A 25921-nucleotide genomic window follows, 5' to 3' on the forward strand; every position below is an offset into this window, starting at 1 on the left:
TTATTCCACAGGTTTTATTCAAACTTCTACCCTGAAAACTCTACAAATCCCTTCATGAGAGACAACCACAAATTTGCTTCCCTTTCCAAAGGTTTTCCTCAAAGCTGCATCACATTTCTTGTTTCAGATAGACAGTGGCCATGTCAGGGCTTCAGACTTCTCTAAAGCCACTGTCAATGGTGCCCTGCTGGTAAGAGCTGTGCATTTTTGGGGGGAGGACCAGTCCGGACAGCTTTTCCTTCCCTGTGGGAACACACTAATGTATTTTGCTCCTGCCCGAGAAGTCCGCCATTGAGAGTATGCAAGTTTAAATGCCAGTCAAGACAGGGATTCAGACAGAACTCTCAGGTTCAGAATACCGAGTATTACACTTCTAACAAATTTAAAATGCAACCAATCTTATGCAGTTGAGCATAATACTTACATAAAACACTGCCTGAAAGTTTCAAACAAAATACACACTGCGGGTAGTGCAAAGAATTTTTCTGCAATTTGAAAAAAGTATGTAAAGCTGTCCTAATTTAGTCCATAAAACAAACTTTGAGAACCACGCTTCAAGACACAGGAGTTTGAATGCAGCTCATGAAAAAATTGTTGGCCAATTATGACAAAATGTATGATACGCTCAGTCAGGTGATCTCAACTGAGGTAGCATCTGAAATGCTACAATTCACTTTTCTCCCTCCCTCCTTCCCTCCAACCCCAGGGCTTGGGCATACAGATCAGTCACGGCTCACTCATTATTTCTGTTCAGTGACCCCTGCTGGGAAGTACATCTGTGGACACTGAGTGAGGCCAGGATCCAGCTCAGCTGCAATGCCTCCATGATTGAATAGGCTGCTGATACTTGCTGTCCAGACTCTCATGTGTAGATCAGCCACTTGTGTTGAGGTACTAGAGGGCTGCTGGGGCCCATGGAACCGTATTCCAGCAAAAATCAGCACACTCTGGAGAGGAGGGGAAAAAAATGGAATTCATTTTATATATATACATTTTTTAAAATATGATGGAATGCTACAGCCTGGTCTATATGATTTATATGCAAGGTATGTTTTGCCTTGTTAACATTCACAGCAGCTCAATATTGCTCAGAACAAACTAAACGATACAAAGCTCTGCAGTATAAATCCAGGTGGTCCAGCAACGAGAGCTCAGACTATCCCTTACAAACTTCCCATAGAACAGTAAGGAATTCAATTTTCCATGTCATTATAAAGAACACAAAATAATGGTGCTCATTTCAGGGTGGTAACACATCACAAGGTTCACAGGACATTGATAAACAATGAGCAGTCTATAGTATCATCTGAACCCTGAGGTGTATATACCAATAGTAGACTGCTACTATTATTTAGAGTTTAAAAGACAAACTATTAAGGTACTAACCAGCAATAAAAGTAAAAAATTTCTGCCTACTTCATTTTATAGCCTACAAAACAGCAAAGTACTGGGATTATAAACATTGCTGCTCATATTGCCTCTGGCCAGTTGCTAATAAACTTTGCTAATGAATAAAAGCATTATAGAATATCCTACATTTTTTAAAACTCAGGTTACTAAAACCACTTACCATAAGTATTTCCTTGAAGGCTTGTCACAGGAACAGCATGTTTGCCATTCTGAGTTACTGTCTTCACCGGAAGTTGATGCTGCCCCATGGAAGCTGCTGGTGCCTGCTGCAGGATGGTGACCATCTGTCCAGGTACATGTTGAGACATCTGACTGCTAACCGTCTGAATCACTCGACTGCCCGTAGGCACATTAGTAAAGGTCACAAGGGATTTATCATCAAGGACTCCTGCAAACACGAATTATAGAGAAAAATCAGATCTTTTTCATCCCCAGTTCCCAATATATATTTTGTGTTCATAGTCTGTGATATGCAATGATGAGTTTTGCAATCATTGTGGTCTCCAGTAATAGGACACTACAGACAACACAAGATCACCGCTGGGTTGCTGTCATACACTAGACACAACCTGCAAAATAAACACGCAACAATAACTAAAGGGTCATCTAAAATGGACCAAAGATGGATAGATCCAAGTATTTTTTAAATGGTTAAAATCTAGAAACAGTGGAGATTCAAAGAGATTTAGGGTTCCAGGTACACAGATCACTAAAATGTAGTAGTCAGGTACAAAAAAATAATCAAAAGGGCTAATGGAATTTTAGCCTTTATAACTAGAGGGCTAGAATATAAATGGGAGGAAGTTTTGCTACAACTATACAAAGCCCTGGTTAGACCACACATGGAGAATTATGTACAGGTCTGGGCACCACACCTTAGAAAGGATATATTGGCCTTGGAAGAAGTGCAGCACAGATTCACCAGAATGTTACCAGTGCTTCAAGGGTTAGATTATGAGGAGACATTACATAAACTAGGCTTGTAATCCCTGGAATATAGAAGGTTAAGGGGCGATTTAATTGAGGTTTTTAAGATTTTGAAAGAAATTGATAGAGAAACTTTTTACATTGGTTGGGGAGTCTAGGACAAACTTAAAATCAGAACCAGGCCATTCAGAGAGAAGTTAGGAAACACTTCTTCACGCAAAGGGTGGTAGAAGTGTGGAACTCTCTCCCACAAAAAGCAGTAGATGCTAGCTCAATTAATAATTTTAAATCTGAGATCGATAAATTTTTGCTAGCCAAGGGTATTAAGGGATATGGAGCCAAGTCAGGTGAATAGAGTTAGGATACAGATCAGCCATGATCTCATTGAATGGCAGAACAGGCTCAAGGGGCTGAATGGCCTACTCCTGTTCCTATGTTCCATTGCATTGCTGATGGGAATTCAAAGGAGAGTGTATTTTATAAGGAAGTGGATGTGGTGTGGTTATTGCTAACAGTGTTAGGAAGGAGGATTGCTTTTGTGATGTTGGTCCAAATATTGAATATTTGGAGGCAAGGGTAGAATATTAAATCATGAAGAGGTAGAGGGTATTTAGGGGACTGGAGTAGTGAGTAATTTGGGTGAATGGTGTATAGTAGTAAAGCATTTGGCTGGGGGTGGGGGGGGGGTGAAGTAAGTAAGTAATTGTGGACTGAGCAGTTAGTATTTAGGGGAAGGGTAATGGGCATGGGAGCAATGAGTAGTTGAGGGAGTGAGTGGTGAGTAGTGGGGAAGAAAGCAACCAAAGGAGGAACAAATAATCTGGATGGGGGTATTTGGGATGGGGCGGGGGGGGGTCACTGGGTAGTTGGGGAAGTGAATAGTTTGTACATCAGTAATGGTAAACTAGGGTTGTAGTGAGCATCAGTAAGCAAGCAGGATTTGAGGAGTTGGAGGTAGCGTGCAGGATAGGACAGAGGTAACAGTAGTGGTCGAGAGTACACTCAGATAAGAAAATGGATCAGTGGAGAGATAGCGTAGCTGAAACAGACAGGGAACTATGCCGCAACGCAGATGAAGAGGGGTTGTAGCAGAAGGAGGTGCCACAGAGGTGCAAAGAGGGTGAGGGAGCCACAGAGAAATGGAGAGAGAGCAGGGCTAAAGACAACAGATAGATAGTGGAATAGAGTCAGACCAGGAAGTAGTGCTGGGCCTCCAGATTGACGAGTGAAGCAGATGGTGGGGAGGCTCCCGGAATAATAAAAGCCTAGAAGGCTGAGTGTGGAGCAAGCCAGGAGGTGGGAAGAATGAAACGCGGAGAGAATCCTTAAATCAGGGAAGCATTTGGAACGTCATGTGAATCTCATCAGTGCAGTGGGTGGTGGGAAGAGGAAAGTCTCAAAACAGCAGCAAGAAACCTTGGGATGGGGCAGGAGGAATGGCAAAAAGGTGCGAGGTAGGCCACTGGACCATGAGCCTGTGGCAAGAATTGGGAGAAGCCTGAAATCTGCAAAAACCTTTGTGGATGTGGGTGTCAATTATCCTCCAGGAGGGGCAGGATGAGCAAAACCTGATCACGGCTGCGGCCTGTAGGAAACCTCAAAATAACTTATGGTGGCCGGAACAAAATGCATTCAGTAATTGAACTGCAAGATCATTAAGAGCTTATTTTGTGTTGGAAAAAAAAATTAAATTGCTGCATATTGGAAAGTGTTACAAAAGAGAAAGTGTTACAAAAGACAAAACAATGTCTAAATCAACTGTTTTCAATGCAACAAAATAAAACAAACTTCCTCAAACAAATTCCAAGTTTTAGGATAGTTTCACAGCCAAACTATTTGCATATACTAGTCAACATCCCGTAGGGTTGTACATGGACAGTCAAGACCAAGCGTCCTCTTCAGGTGAAGCAGGCTAAGAGGGCGGGGAATAATTGGACTGGGGCATGCAGACAAAGGGGGGCCTAAATCCATCAGTGTGCCCACTTTACATGACTAAATCGGACACAACAATGACAGATTTAGCAGAGGGAAGGCCCACAACCCTGCTGAATTTGGGCAGGACCTTTTTTCTCTAAGACGGTCATGGTGGCTGCCTGAAATGAGCACAGACTTCATTCCAATACAGAAAACGAGCCTCCGGAACCCACTTTCAGGCCCGTTTGCGAAATTGGTAAAAAAGTAGTTTGAGCTTGCATGTTGCAAACTCCAACTACTTTTTCAGGCTCCACAGCAGCCTAACCAGCTGTCCTTAAAGGGAGTGCAGGTATGTGGGGCCAGGAGTAGGGAATGCTCCTCCTGCCTCCATATTAAGGCTGCGGCTGCAGCCAGTCCGTGCCCGCCCCCCTCCTGATCAACTCCCTCCACGCCCCGGACTCAATTGTGAGCCTCAGCTGTCGTATAAGCTGGCCAAAATTAGTCAGGCTCCCGGCTAGTGACCTGCATAGAGGTGGGGCCCGTTGCTCAGATGGGGGCCCGTGGATGAATTTAGGGCCCAAGATTTTTAAGTGAGATATTTCTCTCCAGTACAGGCTGAGGAGCTGAGAATTGCAAAACTGCCACCACTGGCAGGAGGATGTAATTACAGTCTGACAAGTCTAAATGGCAGTTTCCAATATACATGTGAATATAGGAATTTGTAATGGAAAGAGAGACAGAGGTGTGAGACAAGAAGTGAGGTTTTGTTAACAGGAAGTGTGGGCAGATGTAAGATTTTTTTAATACATTATAAGTAAAGTTTTTATGAGCCACAAGTTAACAGAGCTGTAATTACCTACCTTTCTGGTCACTAGAACCATCGTGTATGACCTGTCCACTCTGATTGGTTAGGATGTAGCCATTAGAGGAATTGGCTGATGTCGTTACCACCCTCACCATGGTTACAGTGGGAGCATGCTGAAGCACGTGAATGGCATGTCCAGTGGCTTGCTGGGCAGTTACTAGGGATGCGGGCATATAGGCCACAGATTTCGTTACAACACCAGGTGGCTGAGGAGGAACTGCCATTATAACAGGCTGGCCACTAACCGGAGAGCCTAGAAAGAAAATACTCACAACAGTTATCAGGTTCAAGCACAACATTCCAACCTCATATTGCAAACACAGAAATAATCTGTCAATTGCAGTAGACTGCAAAACCTTGCATTTTTGCTCTTCCCCCATCCTCATGTTAACAATAACACCTTTAATAAAAAGAAATGTCCTTTTTATTTAAAGATCAGCATCCAAATATTACCAATTTATTATGTACGCTGACAATACCCAGCTCTACCTCACCACTACCTCTCTTGACCCCTCCACTGCCTCTGTGTTGTCAGACTGCTTGTCCAACTTCCAGTCCTGGATGAGCTGCAACTTCCCCCAATTAAACATTGGGATGACCAAAGCCATTGTCTTCAGCCCCAGCCACAAACTCCGCTCCCTTGCCACCGATTCCATCCCCCTCTCTGGTCACTGTCTCAGGATGAACCAGACTGTTTGCAAACTTGGCCTCCTATTTGACTGAGCTGAAACTTCCAATCAGAAAATATACTGGCCAGAATTTGCTGGAGCGGGTCATCTCGCAGCGGGCCCCGTGTTTACACTTTTTCCCCTCACCCTTCCCAGCTCGAAAATTTTTTGCACCGCAAATTGCTAGAAGCACGAGCTGATAACGGGGGCAACGGAACATCTAGGACCTTGGTGGACAGTAGGACCAACAGTATATCACTGTAATCGATGAGATTTAAGGATTGACAAAGAAACAGAGAAACAACAGAGAAGGAAATAGGGTTGAATTAAAATCAAATTAGGTACAGAAAGAGAAATAAAGAGAGGGAAAGAAAGTTTGGATTAAGAAAGAAAAAATGAGAGACAGAAAGGAAAAGTAAGATTTGCAACTCACAGGGTAGATCTTCCTCACCACAAGTTGCTGGACGATTACACACTAAAAATGGTGTGCGCATTAAACAAACCGTTATTTTCCCAGTAAATTCTGGGCCATTATACTGAGAAGAACTGTATCCACTAGTCACTTCAGTTAGAATACTGGAGGGATAAACTTGGAGGAGCTAAATAACCTTTACTCATTCTCAACATTTCTTCAGCCGAGCAACTATCAAATATCAGTCATAAGACACATGGCTTTGACTTCTGGTTTACCGCATTATCCCAAACCTGTTTTAACAGTGGCTGTGGTTAAGCAGTGTAGAACATTACTGGACCAACAGAGTGCACCACACCATTGTAGGACAATGGGTTCAAGCCCCTGTTCTTTCTCAAGCTGTTAGGCAAAGCATTACAAGGGATAAAAAGCAGACCAATTTATCCTGAGACAACTTCTATCTCCATCCTTACAGTTGGCCACATAGTGGCATTGGCAAATGCATGGAAGCAGATTGCAAGTCCTCCCCAATAGAAAGATTCAGTGTAAGGGACTTGAACAAAGGGGTGGGGCAGGGGAAAGAAAAAGAGAAAAAATAGTGAAGACGAAATCAGAGTGCATACACTATTTAAACTAAATTTGTTCTTAAAAAATAAATCAGAGAACCTTGAACACCACGTCACTGTGTGAACCTCAGTTTTCATTCATACAGCTAAACATAGACAGACTAGGTCACGAAACCAGGAGAATCTGTACAAAACTCTCCCTTGAAAGGGGCATGCTTACCTGGTGCGCTTTGAGAGTAACGAACCTCTGGCACAGATGCCAGCTTTGAGCTTGTGAAATCGTGGTCATGCGAGATGGGGGAACCTTCACGAGATAAGCATTCAGGAGTCTGCAGCCCACTCGAGTGAGGAGAGAGAAGACCTGGGTGGCTGGGAGACGCAGGGGCACTCCTGAAATGATAAAATCCATTTTAAAAAAGGTCAGTTCACAAAACGCAGATAATTCTCCACAAGAGATGGCATTCAGGTGGACATCTAACAGGTAAAGCAGAATGGAGTTAATCCTCCACCTACTTTATGATAGGCCAGTGACCAGCTGAGGAGTGGGAAGAAAAATCATTGGAACTGTGCTCCTGCCAGGTGCTTTATAAACTAAAGTCATGTGAACTACCTGCAATCCCATACTACATAAAAGCCCCAGCCACATACCAACACTTCTTTTCAAAAGACACAGCCTCCCATGTAGGCTGTGGCTATAATGCAAAGAAAACAGTATGTTGACGATGAAGTCCATACACCCAAAATCAAAGCTTTTTTCTGTGACAAAGAGTTTTTTCCCCAACGGAAAAAAATGTAGGCAATTTACTTTCTACCAAGCTCACTTAGTTTTGCATACCACTGGGGAATACCATAGTAAAATATCAAACCTTGGACGCATCATTTAATATTAAGGCTTGCCTTAGATACCAATATATCAAATTTAATTACTTTTTTGGAAGCCACATCCAGTTAGGTGCATTTAGAAAAAAGTATTATCTTACAAATGAAATTTAGAGTGACTCTTAACATTGGCCATGATAGCTTGAGTAGAACTATCAACTTGCCAATTGTACACACCACAACCCATCTAGCATTACACTATTCAGTGTTGAGGGTTCCTTAAAAGTTTTATCCCCAACATGAAACAAATGTCCATTGAGTCTTTAGTCTTATTCAGATAAATGTTCTCAAGACTCTGCTTCTTGTGCAGAATCTTGATCGACTGGAAAATTGGGAGCATCTCAAATTAGGCACAGAGTTCCAGGCTCGATTCTCTGATGCGCACTTTTGTTGAACGAGACTCCAAGTGGGCAGGAGGCTTGGAAAATTTACCCTCTTGTTACAGTATATCAAAACTCTAATATTTATGAATGAACTCTTGTGTTTGATCTCTGAGGAATGCAATGGTAGAAAGAATCTCAACACCATAATCTCAAGATGAGACAATTCATCGACAATTATTGACAAAATGACAGAGGTCCAAGAACTATCCAATCAGAGTGCTACATAAAACAGGGTGGATTTACTACAAGACTCTGATTAAACTCACTGACTCAACAGCCTGATAGTAAGGACAGGGACTGACCTTTAAAAACATAGACAAAGACTCAAAAGCAGCATACATAATTTTATGGAGGGCAATATTAAGATTCCACAACAGTATTAGATTGGAAAAAGATTTGATCTTCCAGACTCCTTTTTTAAATCTTGATCCACAGGGATGCTCTCATGGATTTTCCATCCATTAAAAGAGGAGAAAAATTGCAACTGCTGCTAAAGCAATTCCAATGGAGTTTGGTTCATAGCTTCAATCAAATAAGTGTTGCTAACAAAGCAAAACTGTTGGAATGTCACAATTAGTATCAGTGAAGTGATTATTCTAGCACTGTAAAATGAACCGCTCACATTTGGTGTTATATGCTTTTAAAGCATCTCCACTATTGACAGAACGGCACAGTCTGTTCATTTTAAGAGGATATGTGCCACAGTTAAACAGCCACAGGTTGAGAGCATGAGAGCCCACTGCTAAAAGAACTTGATAAACAGGCTGCTAGAAAGGGTAATTGAAACTAGGGCAGTGACATTTAAGAAACCAGCTGGATGCAGTAATGGGAAGACAGTAGAGTTGATGTTCTAGCAAGATAAGTTCAAATGGGTTGAAGGGTCCAAAACTATCCAGTGAATCACTATATTCCAGATTAAGCTCGCCTGCAGTAAATATCCAATTTTTGAAAGAAATGCTCATCACCAAAGTTTGGAACAGGAAATTGATTATTTATTACCCATCTCTTTCAAGATCATATGTCAAGTCTTGGTTCAGCAGCCACAGTAGAAAAAGTATGACCTATCAATCCAAATAAACCTGCTACAAATACAACATATGAAACAGCAGATAAAGGAAGGAAGAGAAAGCTCAAAGAATACAAATACCAGGAGAAAGAACTCCAGTATCAGCAACAACCTGTGCATTAGAAGCAGACTGAAAGGGAGGCACTGTGTATATGTTGTATTATCAGCCAACTTCCTATTGTTGCTCACATTTTGTGTGAAGACCTTTTAATACTCGATGCAGTTGATTTAGACATAAGATGATTTGCCCCGGATGCATGATGGATTTGTCCAAAAATATGTGGAGGATAAACCAATGAAAATGATCTTCTTTTAAACATATATAGTGTTCCCATTTTACAAAAGAGCTGAATCGTACATAACCACGATCTAAGGATATTTAGGAGACATTCCAGTTATACACGTATTTATGCAGGATTTAACACTGCTTGCTTTTGTCAATTTCGAACCTGTAATTACCTCCAACCAAGAAAACCCTAAACCAGAAATATTAGAAGGCTTTAGACTTATCAGGACTCCAGTTACTTCTAAAAATGATTGAAAGAGGATTGAACACTGCTGTTTAAATACCATTCCTTCCCTGCAATTGTCTAACTATTTCTTTTAATATAAGGAATCTTACAACACCAGGTTATAGTCCAACAGTTTTATTTGAAAATCATAAGCTTTCGGAGATGATCTCCTTCGTCAGGTGAGTGAGTGAATGAGAGGTTCTCAAATCGCATATCTTATATTAGGCTGAGAATCATTGGTGTTCAGACAGGTTAGCCACGGAAAACAGTATGTCCCAGTATACTGAATACACAAGGGTCAAATTACACAGACAAGGAGAGAAAGAGACGAGAGAAAGAGAAGAGAGAGAGAGAGAAAGAGAATGTCCAGTTGTATTAAAAACAGATAACTTTTATTTAATATAAGCTGTGCGGGGAGGGGGAACAATTAGATGTGTATTGATTGTACACAACTATCCAACAACAAAAAAGGAAATGTATTATTCTGAGGTTTCACATTTACCCAGACTAGTGATACTTATAATGCAGTCAGAGAGCCACCTGTAACCCATCCTCCTTTCACCTGTGGCTCTCAACAGACTTGCTGCTCTTGTCATTGGTCTTCATTCTGGTTTTAGGATGTTTACAGAGATAGGATTCAGTGTTGCTCCCTCTCCTTTCTTGTTCGCCAAGGTAAAAAAAGCAAAGGACTGCTATTAGGGGGCAAGACTATTCTGGCTTCCATACAGCAAGCAGATTGAAATAGAACTACTTAATAGAACTACTGGTCCATAGGCTTTCCCCGCCCCCCCCCCCTCTTCCATTGGTACCTCTTCTCCTCTTAGCATCTGCCCACAGATTGAAAGCAGGAGTTCACTCTGTGGGAATCTGTAGGCGCAGACTCCCATCCCCGGTGCAGTGGTCCTCAAGCAAAACATTGTTTGGAATTGTGGCTCTTGACAAAAAAGTTCATAAGAAATAGTGACCCAGAGTCTTAGAGGCTTTCAAACTCAAAACTTTTGAAGAACTTTGTGCAACCTACTGTTTACTTCAAGAATAAAGACTTTTGAAAAATGCCACAGTTCTGTGGATAGCTTTACTTCTATTTTATACAGGAAACCACCATCCTCAAAAATGCCATTTAGACTTGCATGTACAAATGACCATCAACGTGATCAACTCCTGCTGCCTGAAATAGGACTCATATCCAGATATATTATGCAACAAAACAGTAGCAGGTGGAGTTCTGCACTAAAGCCGTAACTGAATCCAAACTAATGAAATTAGAATTTGCCTGTTTCTTGGGCTTCAAGATTTCAAATAAAGCTGCTAAAAAGAAAATCTGAAACTACACCAGAAAAATGATTACAGCATGAAGAAATCTAGATCACAGGTCTGGAGTTGGATTCGCCAGACATAGCTCAGTCTTACAGAAAATGATAGATACCCAATAATGCCACCTGAATCACAGGAGATGGCACCTCAGCATTATTGAAGTGTCAGCCTAGATTATGTGCTCCAGCCCTGGAATGGGGCTTGAACACACTACCGTCTGCCTCATAAGTGAAAATGCTACCAACTGAGCCAAGCTAACACCTTATTTGCAAGCGAGACTAGGTATTCACACAAACCTACAACTACTTCATTTCCACCTGGTCGTCTACAATTTAAAACAGACGGGTTAAGAAATCACTTCCATCACACTTTGCGGTGTTCAGTGAGCATATCGATACAGTATAATCACAGTAGGAACAAGGGAAAACACTTACTCAGCTCTGCACACAGCCAGAGGACAGCACAAGGGAAAAAGAAGGCAAAAAGAGTCAACACTACTGTACCATGTATTGTCTTTTCACTAGAGCAATTTGGGATTATCTGGGGTACCACAGCATTATTGGATTATCTGTCCCTCAGCAGTTGAGAATTTTGGAATAAAATGTTTTAAATAACAAAGCATTCAACATTTACACCTGTAGCAAAATAGCCCAAGATTATCAATGTCTTGGAGCACTTGCAATATTCCCCAAATGGGTTCTAGTGCAGTCTGGTACTATCTTTTTACCAAAGCATTCCTCAGCTGGTTCTTGTTTGTACCACAAGTCAAACTGCAGAAAAGACACAGGTACGGAATAACCATTTTTAAAAAAAAATTATATAACTTCACTGTCTATATAAATCAAGTACCTGGGGTATACAGTTTTTCCCGTCATACCAGAGGCAGGTGCATATCATTCAAAATTTGTTAGGATGAATTCAAAATGGCTACCCCTGCATCCATCATTACTTTCCACAGCATCGCCTGAGGCGTGCCATGAGGTTAGCTGAAAGCATTCCACTGTGTTCCACAATTTAAAAAACCAGCAGTCAATACCACTCTTAACTGCAAGTTGGTATAGCTTCCAACCTGGAGGAGATGGGTCCAAACGGTGTCCTGAAACAAGAGACCCCTCGCTGTCTGCGTTTTCGGAATGCCTGCTCCACCAACTTCGCCTCTGACGACGGGTCAATTCTCCAAAACGACCCCTTTCCGGGTTCTTCTTGTGACCGTGGCACTTTGATAAAATAGCGATTTAAAGAAAGGTTGTGGCGGATTGAATTCTGTCTCAAAGGAAAAATTAAGAATACTGAAAGCTCAGCTGCAGTTAAACATGGACAGCCAGATTGACTGAACAGATCACAGCAATTTCGGATCAAGTCCACCTCAATTGCCGGAAATTATGTTAGCATCATGACAAATAATTAAATGTAAAAACGCAAAAGGGAGTTTCAACTTTTTGGTCAAAAATAAACTTAACATACATTATAAAAATAATATATAGCAAGGCACATATTAAAAAAAGCTTTCTTAAGTCCATTCAGGGGGATTGCCCATAACTCACTGTCCCTTGTGCAATGTATTACATTCATTTACACACCAAGCAAACTGTGTACCCATTGTACAGCTCTCCCTTTTGTCTGTTACTGCTTCTAGATTGCAGCCCTACATCAAACCCATCTGCGGAGTGATTACTGCATCTTGCTTCAAACCACATATCCGGTTTTGCTGCCTTTATACATACTTGTGGAAGTTTGTGCAGTTGTCTGATCACAAGATGAAGCCACTAGTCTTTGATCTTGTATTACTTCTCCTGCTGGTTAGAGTATTACTAGTTTTTGAGTTCCTTATCCCACACCATTTTAATTTGCTTTTCACTTTTCACTCTGTCTAGCACTTTTTTTAAAAAGATTAAAAATTATTTTTATATTGTATACATGCTGAGTAATGTCCTCATATTCCAAAATGAAAGCAGCCTGTCCATATGACACATTCTGCACATGTATTATAATATTGCAATAGGATTCCAAAGGAGCATTTTAATCCATCATTAAGAACGAACCTAAAGTTAAAATTTGGCAATGGAGCAAACTGCTTCTAATTGAGAATCTCGGCCTCTTCTGTCTCTCTTTGATGTCCAACAACTATTTTAAGCTTTAGTAAGAAATACTTCTTGGAAAAAGCTTTCAGATTTGTTTTGCATTCTTCTAAATTCCAAGTCATAAATCCCAATTCCTGACAAAATAGAGGTATGTGTCAATTAAGCTACTTTTGGACGGGTTGGGCTGCACAATTCGCACACTGTCCTTTCACCTTTGGGATCTGGGTATCAGAACTAGCCCAGATAGGATGCTAATCTCTCCTTTCTGCCAGCTCTATGGGTCCCATCTGATAATAAGTTTTCAATTCCCTGTGTTTTCAGGACAGAACCTAGCAACTATAAATACCCATTTTATCAGGCATGAACAACGCTGAGTGCATTCCCAGCATGAAAATCAAGAATTACATGGCCCCTCATTATTCATTACACATTAAATTTTCATATGGAAACAAAGGTCCTGACTGTTTTTGGCATGTGGCACACATTACAGGCATAGATGTGACAAGTATGACCACCGCCCTGCGTTTACACCACTTGAAGTGGCATGAATGATTGAAAACCATCCTCTCCTTTGCACTGCCCAAGTGCTCCAGACACCACTCATCTGAACTTTCTGTATTTTGATTAGGGGCCACATGCTTGATATTAAATTGGGGCCGTATTTTAATGTTTATTGATGGCTGTATCTTAGTGATGTCTGATGGCTGCATTTGGATTTTGTTATTCCTAACAATGCTTAAAGTTTTTATCATATCTTCAGACTAGAGAGTTATATCCAGAACCACAGGATATTGCACAAAAAAGCTCAGCTCTCACACCATAAGCCCACATTATACTGCTGGTGAAGAAACTTCTGTTACTGTCTAACCAAATAATACATTGGTTTTCACACAACAGGAAGTTGTAAATAGGCAAAAATCATACATCAATAATTAACTCAATAGTATCTACTTGGACTTGAACTGGGTTTAAAGAGAACTTGTAGTTCATTAAGGTTTAAATAATCCCTATAAATACAAGGGATATTTAAACAAACAGCACCTAAATTTTCAAGATGGACTTGACACCTAATGAGAGGAAGACACTTCTAAAGCTTGGTTAATCTGATAAAACCTTTTAACTTCATTCATATAGAATTATCAAATAAATCACTCTCACTTGTACATTTCTATCTCAGTGCCACTTAGTAGAGTGCACCCACCTGCCATCCTTTGTCAGCTGTCCTGTAGTACGGATAATGCTTTGTGATATGTGCGTAGATGCCGCTTAGTGTTAGCTGTTTGTCCTGAGCAGAAGATATGGCCTGTACAATCAGCTGTGCGTAGGAATAGGGAGGCTTCGAATCATCCTGGCCAAAAAAAAGGTAAGAGAAACAATATTAAGACAAGTACACGCGCACACGCACACACAAGATCAACCTCTGAGCCACAATACATGTGGGGCCTGGCAATATCAATTCAGGAAGAAAGAAGATAAATATAAGAATCTTACACCATAATTCTGAGAAAGAAAATATACAATGCAAAGAAAGAGTCCCAGAAAAATGGTTGGGGCCAGACTCTCAAAACTGAGAATATTCGTTAAATGTCATTTTAGTTTGAGTGAAATTTAATTTAAAAATCCAGGTCTAATATATTAGTTAGAATCCGAGTTCTGGTGCATCACCCTCAAATAATTTATTTCTGTAAAGATTCAGAGGAACGTAGTAAAGGACAATAGTGATGCACCCTGAGCTTTTGTGGTACAATTCGAGTATGTAAGTAATGGTGCACTTAGAATCTTACAAATCAATTTTCAGACTCAGCTCCACACCGAAATAGACCATGCATGCCAGGAAAGTCCTAAGTTTGATCTCCAGTCTGTGCTGAGCTACCTGATCTCAGCTGGAGCAGTGGTATTTGGCTTCAGTACCCCCAAGCTAGAGTGAGGGAGATGTGGGGAGAAGGGCAGGGGGACCAGACAGAGTTCCCACTCTGGATCATCATCATCGTCCAGTACTTCTGCTAGAAACCACTTTTGAGTACTCTGCTCAGTTCTGCTCTCTGTATTAAAAACAGATATAGAGGCACTGGAGAAGATGCAAAAAAATTTAAAAGGATGATATCATAACTGAAAGGTTATAACTGGTGGGTCTAGCTGGATTGCTCTTGCATAGAGCCGGCGCGGACTCGATGGGCCAATGGCCTCCTTCCGTGCTGTAACCTCTCTATGATTCTATGATAACTATCAGGAAGGACTAAACAGGCTGAGGCTCTTTTCTCTAGAAAAATGAAGGCTGAGAAATGACCCGATGGAGGTCTTTATAAAATTATGAAGGAGTTCGATAGGGTAGATGTACAAAAGATGTTTCCACTTGTGGGGGAGTCCAAAACTAGGGGCTATAAATATAAGGTAGTCACTAATAAATCCTATAAGGAATTCAGGAGAAACTGCTTTATCCAGAGAGTGGTTAGAATGTGGAACCTGCTACCACATGGAATGATCGAGGCAAATAGCATAGATGCATTTAAGGGGAAGCTAGAGAAGTACATGAGGGAGAAAGGAATAGAGGGATATGTTGATAGGGTTAGATGAAGTATGGTGGGAGGAGGCTCGTTGAGCTGAATAGCCTGTTTCTGTGCTGTAAATTCAATGTAATTCTATGTACAAACCATACTTGTTGATATTGGGTGACAACACACTCAACAGTCGAACAGCCTACTGAGACTCATTGACTAGATTCACATATAAAGAACCTGGACAAGATATTAAAAGGGCTGGGCACATCTAGAACCATATAAAGATGAATCACTATCTTCAGGGGCAGAGAAAGGGGAGAAATCTACAGAGGGGTGAAGAGGAAGAACACCACAGCTAGAGAACTGTGTGATCCACACAGGTGAAACATTTCCAAACCTTGGGACTGTCGCCACCAGATGTTTCTGCCTGTTGCTCGGATGCTGCTTTTTCTGCAAACACCGCAGCTAGCTGTAGGTCTCTGGTGATATTGCGTCCAAAACGGTATCCAGATGAGCCGGCACCACGGGGACTCACAGGGCAGGAATTGGGGACACTGTTCAAAACAAGTTGGAAAACAACTCCGTCAAAAACTGACACAGGAATAAAATCTCCTGAAAAATGAAGTTAATAGATTTGTTAAGCGAGGCCAAAGTTTAATTTAAAACCCCAGTTCTAGCATTTTAAATAGAATGCGAGCATCTGGATCGTCCCATAATCATGTATTTTTGCAAAAAAAATCATTCTTCCTCTTTTTTTCTACCCCCTCCCCACAAATATTGCATTTTCCTCATCTCACACAGCATGCAGAAAACAGCTCGTCAGGATCGCAATAAGTTCTGTTTTCTCATAGTCCCTTCCACTGCCCATCAGCCCCACAGTAACTCCCTTTCATTTAATAGAGTTACTGGGAAACAGCCATTAGATCAATGTGACCACCTGAAATTCCACTGGGTCAAATATAAAGTCCATAGTACAAAACTTCACTGTGAAGTCAGTGTATAACCAGCCACCCTCACTTTCATCATTCCAAACACACGCATGCACACACACACACATACATAAACACAGGAAACAGGCCAACAAATATTCTTTCTGAATGTTCTGCTCGCAATCATCAGAAGTAATTAGTGCAGCATGTTCACTAGGCTTACTTAGTGCTTGGATATCAGTACACCCTACAAAAGAAACCCACTTAAACTAACACATTTTAATGTTGTGCAGTACATTTCTTGTTTCCTCCGCTTCGGTTTTCCTTTTGAACCAATGCTAAAATTGTAGTGTAAATCCAGAGAGTGTCTGGCCCGATTCCACAGGGAAACTCCAGGAAGAAGGAAGGTTTCACTCCATGTCTGTTTGACGTGTACGCTGTAAATCCAGCGCTGTGTCACACTAGATGTAAAAATTGCTTGGATCTCCTGGGCATTTAACCTACCAATAGCTAATTTAAATGTTTTGCTGGCTTGGACACTGCTGCCTACACCCACTAAACGTTTACAATAACTGTTAGGAGAGGAGCTCTCTGCATGTGTGCTCGCTACAAACACACAGAACTCCTGCCTGCACAGTAGAATTGCAGTGTAAATGCAGCAGTCTTAATTCATCATCTCAAATGGCTCCCACTGCCAGTGACAGACCTATAATCATCAATACTCACCCTAGCATTATTTAGCACAAAATGTTCTCTCTAGACAGCCCAAGTTTTGAAAGGACAAAATGTATAATTTAATCATACTGCTAGCTGTTTATCACAGTTCAAGTGGAACATTTTTCATACTCACCATTAATGAAATCCCAGTAACACTGAATAGACGTTGCAGTAATTGGAAAGACATTATTATGAATTTCAGAGCCTTAAAGACTTTTTTTTTTAAAAAGGTGATATCATAACTAAGGAAATTATAGGCTATTTCACTTGAAGCACAATTGGATCAACAGCCTTCCAATGTACTTTAAAGCCTTTTGGATCCACACATGACCACTGATACCAGTGTGATATTCAATACCCATCTAACTACTGCTTTTAGCTTTTCTTCCAGTTCTCTTTCTTTACCACATCATTGCATGCACATTCTCGACCTCTCTCCAAATCATTTGACCATGCCCAAGACCCATGCCCACTCCATTTCCTGCGCCTCTGCTCTCACCCTTATCCCTCCTCAAAGTAACAAGGACCCCCTTGTCCTCACCATGCTTCACATTTGCCAGATCATTTTCCACCATGTCTGCCATTTATAACATGATCTCACCACTAAGCACATCTCAGTTTTCCAGAAGGGCTGCTCCCTCCAGGATACTTTTGTTCATTCTTTCACCACCTCCACTTCCAGCTGCCTTTCTCTGGCACACGCAACGCCCATTGATTCACCTTCGCCCACACTACTGTCCAGGACTCCAAACACCTTTTCCACGTGAGACAGCAATTTATGCGTACTTCCTCCAATCTAGTCCACCGTATCCACTGCTCATGGTTTGTTCTCTACAATGGAGAGACTAAATGCAGATTAGGTGACCATATTGACAAATATTTGTTCTCTGACGTATGGCCCTGACCTCCCTATAGCTCAAATGCTAAAACTTTCTCTCTGGTTCCCGTTCTGACCTCACATACACTGCCAGGCTCAATGGTAAACTTCAGGAACAGTATCTGAACTTTCTCCTGGGCACTCTGCAACCTTCTAGTCTAAACTTTTAGTAACTTCAGACCTTAGCTATATCTCCCATCTCCTTTACTACAAAGGGTGCTGGTGATATGGGATGGCTCTGTTGGTATCTTGGGAGAGAGGGAGGCAAGGCAGGCTGACACTATGGCTGCACACCGTACGTCAGAACACAGTTTTGGAGGGAAAATCTGTGCCTATGGTGTGGGCCTTTCTCTCTTTTCGGGAATGCTAGATCTACTATGCCTCCAGCAATTTCAGTTTTCATTTCTGCATCTACAGGCGTTTAGCTTTTCTTTCTTTCTCCAATTTCCCCCCCATTTCCGTGTCTTTTTTCTTTTGTGAACCATCTTACCTATTTGCATGTTCTTTTAATGCCTTTCCATTGCCTCACTGAGATGATCTTTTACATCATCCAACAGTTTTCAATTAAGCAGTTTGCAAGTCTGCCAACCCATTAACTTCCTCTCTGCTTGGAATGTCTATTTCTTCCATCCGCCCCCTTCCCCCCAACTAAGGGGTTTGCTTATCTTTCAACCTTCAGTTCTGACCAAAGATTATACCCAAAATGTTAACTGTTCTTTTTCCTCTGCAGGTGTTGACTGATGTGCATTTCCAACATTTTCAGTTGTTGTTTCAGATTTCCACCATTTGCAGTTTTTTTTCTTTTTATATTTGTATTAAACATTTCAATCTGTTTTTTAAAATTTAGCAACTGCAATATTCTTAGAGAACAGCTGGGAAAAGTGACTGAAAACCTGACAGAAGTAGCTGACATATCCTGAGAACATAAGAAATAGGAGCAGTAGGCCACACGGCCCCTCGAGCCTGCTTAGCCATTCAATAAGATCATGGCTGATCGTCTACCTAAACTCCACTTTCCCGCCCTATCCCATATCCCTTGATTCCCTTATTGTCCAAAAATCCACCGATCTCAGTCTTGAATATACTCAACATCTGAGCATCCACAGCCCTCTGGGGTAGAGAATTCCAAAGATTCACAACCCCAAGTGAAGAAATTTTTCCTCATCTCGGTCCTAAATGGCTAACCCCTTATCTTGAGATTATGACCTCTAGTTCAGACTCTCCAACCAGGGGAAAGAGCCTCTCAGCATCTACCCTGTCAAGCCCTCTATGAATTCTATATTTCAATGAGATCACCTCTCATTCTTTTAAACTCGAGAACATAGGCCCATTCTACTCAATCTCTCCTCATAGAACAACCCTCTCATCCCAGGAATCAATCTAGTGAGCCTTCGTTGCACCCCCTCTAAGGCAAGTATATCCTTCCTTTGATAAGGAGACCAAAACTGTACACTGTACTCCATTCAGATACATTCATTAAGGAGCCTACAAAGGGGAAAAGAGACAAAATGATAGAAAAGGTTTGCAAGAGATAGAATGGGGATAACAATAGAGGTAAAACTCCACTACCACCCCCCCCCCTACCCCGCATCCAAACAGAGAAATCTGGTTTAAAAGTGTTGCACCATTGCTCACTGGAGGCTTAACAGCAGAAATAACAGAATCAGTAACCAGCCACTTACAAGAAACAAAACTATCTAAATTCTGACTCTCCTTCTCCCAACCCATTTAAAACTGTTAGTGCTAGCATACCACCACAGGAATTGCCTGGCTCCACACATACTTTGTGAAGGTAACACTACCTCACTAGTTTAACTATTTTTATCCAGTGTTGTTGACATATGCCAATGCACGAACAGCTGACAAGTGATCTCCACCTCCCCACAGTTTCTACTGATGATGCTCAGAAAACGGCCATTAGGACATGTACAAGAGTGGCCCAAGAATCTCCAATTTTCCCTTGATTCCTTGGGGAGCAGTGCTTCCCCAAACTGTGGTGCTGGAAACTGACTCTCAGAAAAGTACCTATGTTCTACTGCCTGACTATATGATGTTTTCCAAGTATACACGCAAATACAAGCAGTTGGGTAAATAAGGGGCATGTTCCCCCCACCCCAAATTTTTTTGGCATTGTTATGTACCTCTCCCAAAACCAGAAGTGCCCCGAATGTCCCAACTCCTTATGCATCATTGCACCTCTGTATACTTTTACCATAACTGCCCCCTTGATAAGATGTTAATTACTGCACTAGTTAATATTAAATCTACGGAAGTTATCCATTTCTAGTGATTTAACTGTCAAACACAATTACAGTGAGAGCAGTGTAAAGGATTAAAAAGAGCATGCTGATTCCTGAACAGCAAAAGTATAAAATTCTAAAAGAGATTGTTTGAGTGCAGATGGGATTAATAAATGAAAGTGCAGCCTCCGATTACACTTTGTGACTACTCTGGTGGCTGGAAAATCAGGACTGTAATTTAATCAAATGCGATTGTGTAGCTAAATCCAGCGTGGCAATCTTAATATACCTATTGATGTTGAGGAAGAAAGAATTTAAATTGTTTAACTGCCAAAAACTAAATAAGAAATAAAATTAATAGGAAGTATTAAATGAAAGACAAAACCTTCCTGCCACTGTGAAGTCTCAACCATTTTTGAACCAATTTGCTGGGGTTTTCTACATAAACTGCAGTTTTGGTCTCCTTATTTAAGAAAGGACATAATTGCTTTGGAGGCGGTTCAGAGAAGGTTCAAGCGACTGATTCCTGGGATGAGGGGGTTATCTTATGAGGAAAGGTTGGACAAGTTGGGCCTGTATACATCGGAGTTTAGAAGAATGAGAGGTGATCTTATTGAAACATATAAGATCCTGAGGGGACTAGAAGGGGTAGATGCTGAGAGGATGTTTCCTCTTGTGGGACAGATTAGAACTAGGGGTCACAGTTTAAAAATAAGGGGTCTCCCATTTAAGACAGAGATGAGGAGAATTTTTTTTTCTCAGAGGGTTGAGAGTCTGTGGAACTCCCTTCCCCAGAGAGCGGTGGAGGCAGGGTCATTGAACATTTTTAAGGCCGAGTTAGATAGATTCCTGATTAACAAGGGAGTCAAAGGTTATAGTAGGTAGACGAGAAAGTAGGGTTGAGGTCACAATCAGATCAGCCATGATCTTATCAAATGGCAGAGCAGGCTCGAAGGGCCGAATGGCCTACTCCTGCTCTTAATTCGTATGTAACTCCTTAGATAATTCCAATTTGCCAGCATCCCTAGCAAACGGCTCCAAAATAATAAAAACATGACTTTTTGTATAATATATTGGTGATATGTACAGCTCAAAAATAGCACAGTTCTCCATTTTCAAAAAGGTACATCTGGGTCAAACAGAAGTCTCAAATCACAGGAATGGAACTGCAAGATGTTTCCCATAGCTAAAGAACTCACATTTATATAGTGCCTTTGACGACCTCAGGACATCCCAAAGCGCTTCACAGCCAATTAAGTTTTTTAAAAATGTAATCATCATTATAATGGAGGGAAAACACGGCAGTCAATTTGCACACAGCATGGTCCCACAAACAGCAACGAGATAAATGGCCAGATAACTAGTAATGCTGGTTGAGGGATAAATGTTGACCAGGACACCGGGAGAACTCGCCTGCTTTTCTTTGAATAGTGCCATGGGATCTTTTCCGTCCAGTCGAAAAGGCAGATGGGGCCTTGGTTCAACATCTCGTCCAAAAGGACAGCAACCTCCGACAGTGCAGTACTCCATCAGTACTGCACTGAAGCGTCAGCCTAGATTGTGTGTTCAAGTCCTAACTTCTGACTCAAAGGCAACGATGCTACCACTGAGCCAAGGCCGACACATAAAAAAAGTTACACCTAAAGAATTCAAACAGTGTTACTGTCATCCAGGGTTACCACCACAAATAAATGCAGCTCTGCACAAATTGCATTGGGAGCGTAGCATTAAAGTTCTACGTTTTTAATTTTGTAACTTTATCGCTGCAATTTACTTTCTTCTACTGTATTTGCATTGGCATTCTTTATCATACAAACCCAAAGCACAAGAGAGTCCAATCCACTAACAAAACATTTCATTTCTGGGTAGTCATGAGTTTTGAACACAGATGCAAGCTCTGTTCCTCGCTTTTCTTACCACAATGCAGCCCTGCCCATACCCAAAAAAAGATAAAACAGTAATGACAGGAAATGTGTTTTAGGAAGGTTTAAAAAAATGCAAGAGCTATCACAAGATGGCGCCCTCAACATACCTGTTGAGCTCCAATGTTTAAGAAAGAACTGAAATTGAACTACCCAAAGCAAAACAGCTCAGCAAACTGGAGTCACTTTACTTCTGCCAGCAATCTCCACACTGCTGTTAATATTTAACTGAAGTGACTCCAAAGCGAAGGATCTATAAAAAGGTGGGCAACATCGATTTGTGATCATGACAAACACATTTCAACAACGCACGTGGTTATCATTTCCAACATTAATGTCCGTGAGGCAACTTAATACCTTTTATTTTGAGGTTGCTTTCAATTTTTAAAAGTGGAATTGTTCCAGCACATTTTAAGACTACAGAAGACTGCACAGTACACCCTACAATTATGTTACAAAGAGAAAGGCACCAAAAGTGACCTTATGTTCAATGTTTCAGTTACACAACATATCGCAAGCGGCAGAGAAGCATAGTTTGTTCGAGGAGGAACTCTTTGCTCCCACCCAAAATGACAAACTCAAAGTATAAGCATCAAAACTTGTGCCATATCATCCTCCAGGTTGCTGGTTCGTTGCTGGAAATGTCCTATCACCTTCTTCCAGTATTGTTTTGCTTCCCTTCAAGGCTCAACAGCAGTACCTGCAAGTAATTCTTGTCCAGTTTGAATTGGAAGCAGCACTTCCAATTCAATCATTTGCCTTTGCAGAGTGGTGTGGCCCAAGGATTGGCAATTACCACATTTTCAGTATTCTGCCAACTGAATTTAACAGTCTCACAGCAGAATGGTGGACATTAATCACTCAGACTAGATTTTTACAGACAACAGCCCAAATCAGTTGAGTAGTGATATGGTGCACAAAAGCCTCAGCAAATGCTACAAGTACAATCTATAAACAAACATGCACCAAGAAAATTGTACCCCTAGAAAGAACTTGTTCTGAACAAATATAACAGTCTTTTTAGTCTTGAAGAGCAAAGGCCAGGTTACTAGTAAGCAGTGTTAAATACAACATTTATATGCGCATTTATATAGCGCCTTTAATGTAGTAAAACATCCCAAGGTGCTTCACAGGAGCATTATCAAATAAAATTTGACACTGAGCCAAATAAGTCAGTATCAGGACAAGAGGAAGGTTTTAAGGAGCATTTTAAAGGAGGAGAGAGAGGTGGAGAGGCGGAGAGGTTTAGGGAAGGAATTCCACAGATTAGGGCCTAGGCAGCTGAAAGCACAATAGGTTACATCTTCTTGTATCACTGTCGCAAAGGCAGCATAATGCCGCATGTCAATTGGTCCCCTCTCAAGCAAGAGAGTTAAAGGTCTGATCAATTACCAGAAATTACAGTACTATTTCTGAGAACTAACTCCTTTAGTTTGTATGAAGTCAGGTTTCTAGACAAATGCTTATGCATTTAGAAACAGAACAGACAAAGCTACGTACTGTACAAAAATATCCACAATACAATAATACTTTGATCTTGACAAGAGTCACACACCCACTTTTGTCTGAGAAATAATTTTAAAAGCTCCTGAAGAGGTGGTGGAAGCACATTCAATAGTAACTTTCAAAAGGGAATTGGATAAATACTTGAAAAGGAAAAATTTGCAGGGCTATAGGGAAGAGCTGGGGAGTGGGACTAATTGGATAGCTCTTTCAAAGAGCTGGCATGGGCACGATGGGCCGAATAGCCTCCTTCTGTGCTATACGATTCTATACATAGGCCTGCTTGGTAAGGTGTAACCCGACATTCACAACGGACACACAATTAGCTTGTGTAGATTACAGGAAACCCTATTATCAATGATTAGCAATTTAAATTAGTGAACCAACCTAATCCAGATCAAAGACACCGTCGGCTTCTTTAATTAAAAATTAAACCAAGCAACTTCAGATTTGAGACACTCATTTAACAACAGATCTATCAGAACACACCAGTATAGGGCAGAAACTATTTATCCAAATTAGCCATGAAGCGGTTGGTTGCATTAGCAGTTTGATTTTTTTTTCAGTATTAATACTCTCTTTTGTTTCCAACACTTCCAAAGTCACAAGACTGGCATTTATATGGATGGTATAATAAAGGGATACACCAGGGTGAGTACATAGCTATACCCACCCAACCAGGGCAGATAAAAATGAGGGGTAACCACCAATCCCCAGGAAGGGAGAAGGGAGAAGAAAAAAAAGACATGGGAGAGGCACATGGTGAAAAAGGTAATGAAAATGGGCAATACAAATAAATGCAAAAAACATGAAGAAGGGGAAATTGGTAACTATATCTGAAGTGGCAAAAGGATATAGAGGCACTGGAGAATGTGCAAAAAAGATTTACAAGGATACCACCATAACTGAGAGGGTACAGCTATCAAGAAAGATTGATCAGGCTGGGGCTCCTTTCTCTAGAAAAGAGAAGGCTGTGGGGTGACCTAATAGAGGTCTTTAAAATTATGAATGGGTTTGATAGGGTAGACATAGAGAAGATGTTTCCACTTGTGCAGGAATCCAAAACTAGGGGTCACAAATATAAGACAGTCACTAAATCCAATAAGGAATTGACGAGAAACTTCATTAAGGTGGAACTTGCTACCACATGGAGTAGTTGAGGCAAATAGCATTGATGCATTTAAGAAGCTAGGTAACTACATGAGGGAGAAAGGAACAGAACATTTTGCTGATAGGGTTAGATAAAGTAGGGTGGGGAGGAGGCTCGTGTGGAGCATAAACACAGGCATAGAGCAGTTGGGCCAAATGGTCTGTTTCTGTGCTGTAAATTCTATGTAATTAGATTTTAGTGCAGACTATTCTGCTGCATATTACTTTCCAGGTCAGCACTGAACATTGCAGTTTGACAGCGTTGTCATTTCTGTACTTTTGTCATCTGTTCTAGAAGACGACACAGTTACAGCCGTTACTCATTTTCTGTTTCTCTAACAAGTTACCGTGAATACAGCAGCTTAGTATGATGGAAAACAAACAGATGGGGCGATTATCATGGTTCTAACATCACCATTTTTCAGCCTGTTTCAATGTCAAGACAAACACGGTAAACACAGAACGTTACCAAACTGCTGGTGTCAATTTTGACAAGTTGTGTGAAAAGACAACAATCTGCTCAGCGCGTACCGCAGCTGAAGGGTCAAAGTACAGCTGACAAAAATCAAAACATCAAAACAATGTGCAAGCAGAGTTTACCCTGCATTTCTCATCACCTCCCTCTTCCACATACGGATCTGCATCTTGTTCAACACTAATATACAAAGGGTGTCCACAAAACTGCTTCTTTCATTTCAATATAATCATGGCAATATTACCATTATTTCTGTTGAAGAGATCAAATTTAAATCCTACTGATTCAAAGAATTTGATATACCTGCTCTCTGCTACCCCTTTTGTCCAATCAACAATATACAAAGCAAAAGTGTCAACTCACAGACGATTACAACAAGACTTACAGTTATAGCTTCGCACTCCCTCCTCTGTGCCGGCTATGACTAATGCTGGGGCATACTTCCATAACCTACAGCGTTCCTCTGACAACTCACCCAAACTGTTTTTTTTCCAATCTGTGAGCCTATGCCATGAGCTATTTGACTTCAGGGGGAATCACAACTGAACTCAGACCTGTCCTCATCTAATACCCATGCACATGCAATTCCAGCGGAGGTCGCTGAAAGCAACCCG

General features: G+C 41.2%; 1 protein-coding gene across 6 annotated transcripts in view; it reads right to left on the reverse strand.

Moving 5' to 3' along the window:
* The window catches only part of foxk1 (forkhead box K1), a 114743-nt gene that overhangs the window by 16176 nt on the left and 72646 nt on the right, over positions 1-25921 (reverse strand). For 5 of the 6 annotated variants that reach the window (XR_010966814.1, XR_010966813.1, XR_010966812.1 and 2 more), the window contains exons 3-8: positions 15893-16049; positions 14199-14345; positions 11986-12179; positions 6983-7152; positions 5112-5369; positions 1571-1798 (exon numbers count right to left, since the gene is read on the reverse strand). Coding sequence is in view for 2 of the 6 variants with exons in the window: in XM_068002896.1 (XP_067858997.1) it covers positions 1571-1798; positions 5112-5369; positions 6983-7152; positions 11986-12179; positions 14199-14345; positions 15893-16049 (1154 nt within the window). In the remaining 4 variants the exon portion in view is untranslated. Of the gene's footprint in view, positions 1-740; positions 948-1570; positions 1799-5111; positions 5370-6982; positions 7153-11985; positions 12180-14198; positions 14346-15892; positions 16050-25921 lie in introns of those variants that run through there. The other variant, XM_068002897.1, reaches the window with a different exon arrangement.

The sequence above is a fragment of the Heptranchias perlo genome, chromosome 22, assembly GCF_035084215.1.
Source record: "Heptranchias perlo isolate sHepPer1 chromosome 22, sHepPer1.hap1, whole genome shotgun sequence".
NCBI lineage: Eukaryota > Metazoa > Chordata > Chondrichthyes > Hexanchiformes > Hexanchidae > Heptranchias > Heptranchias perlo.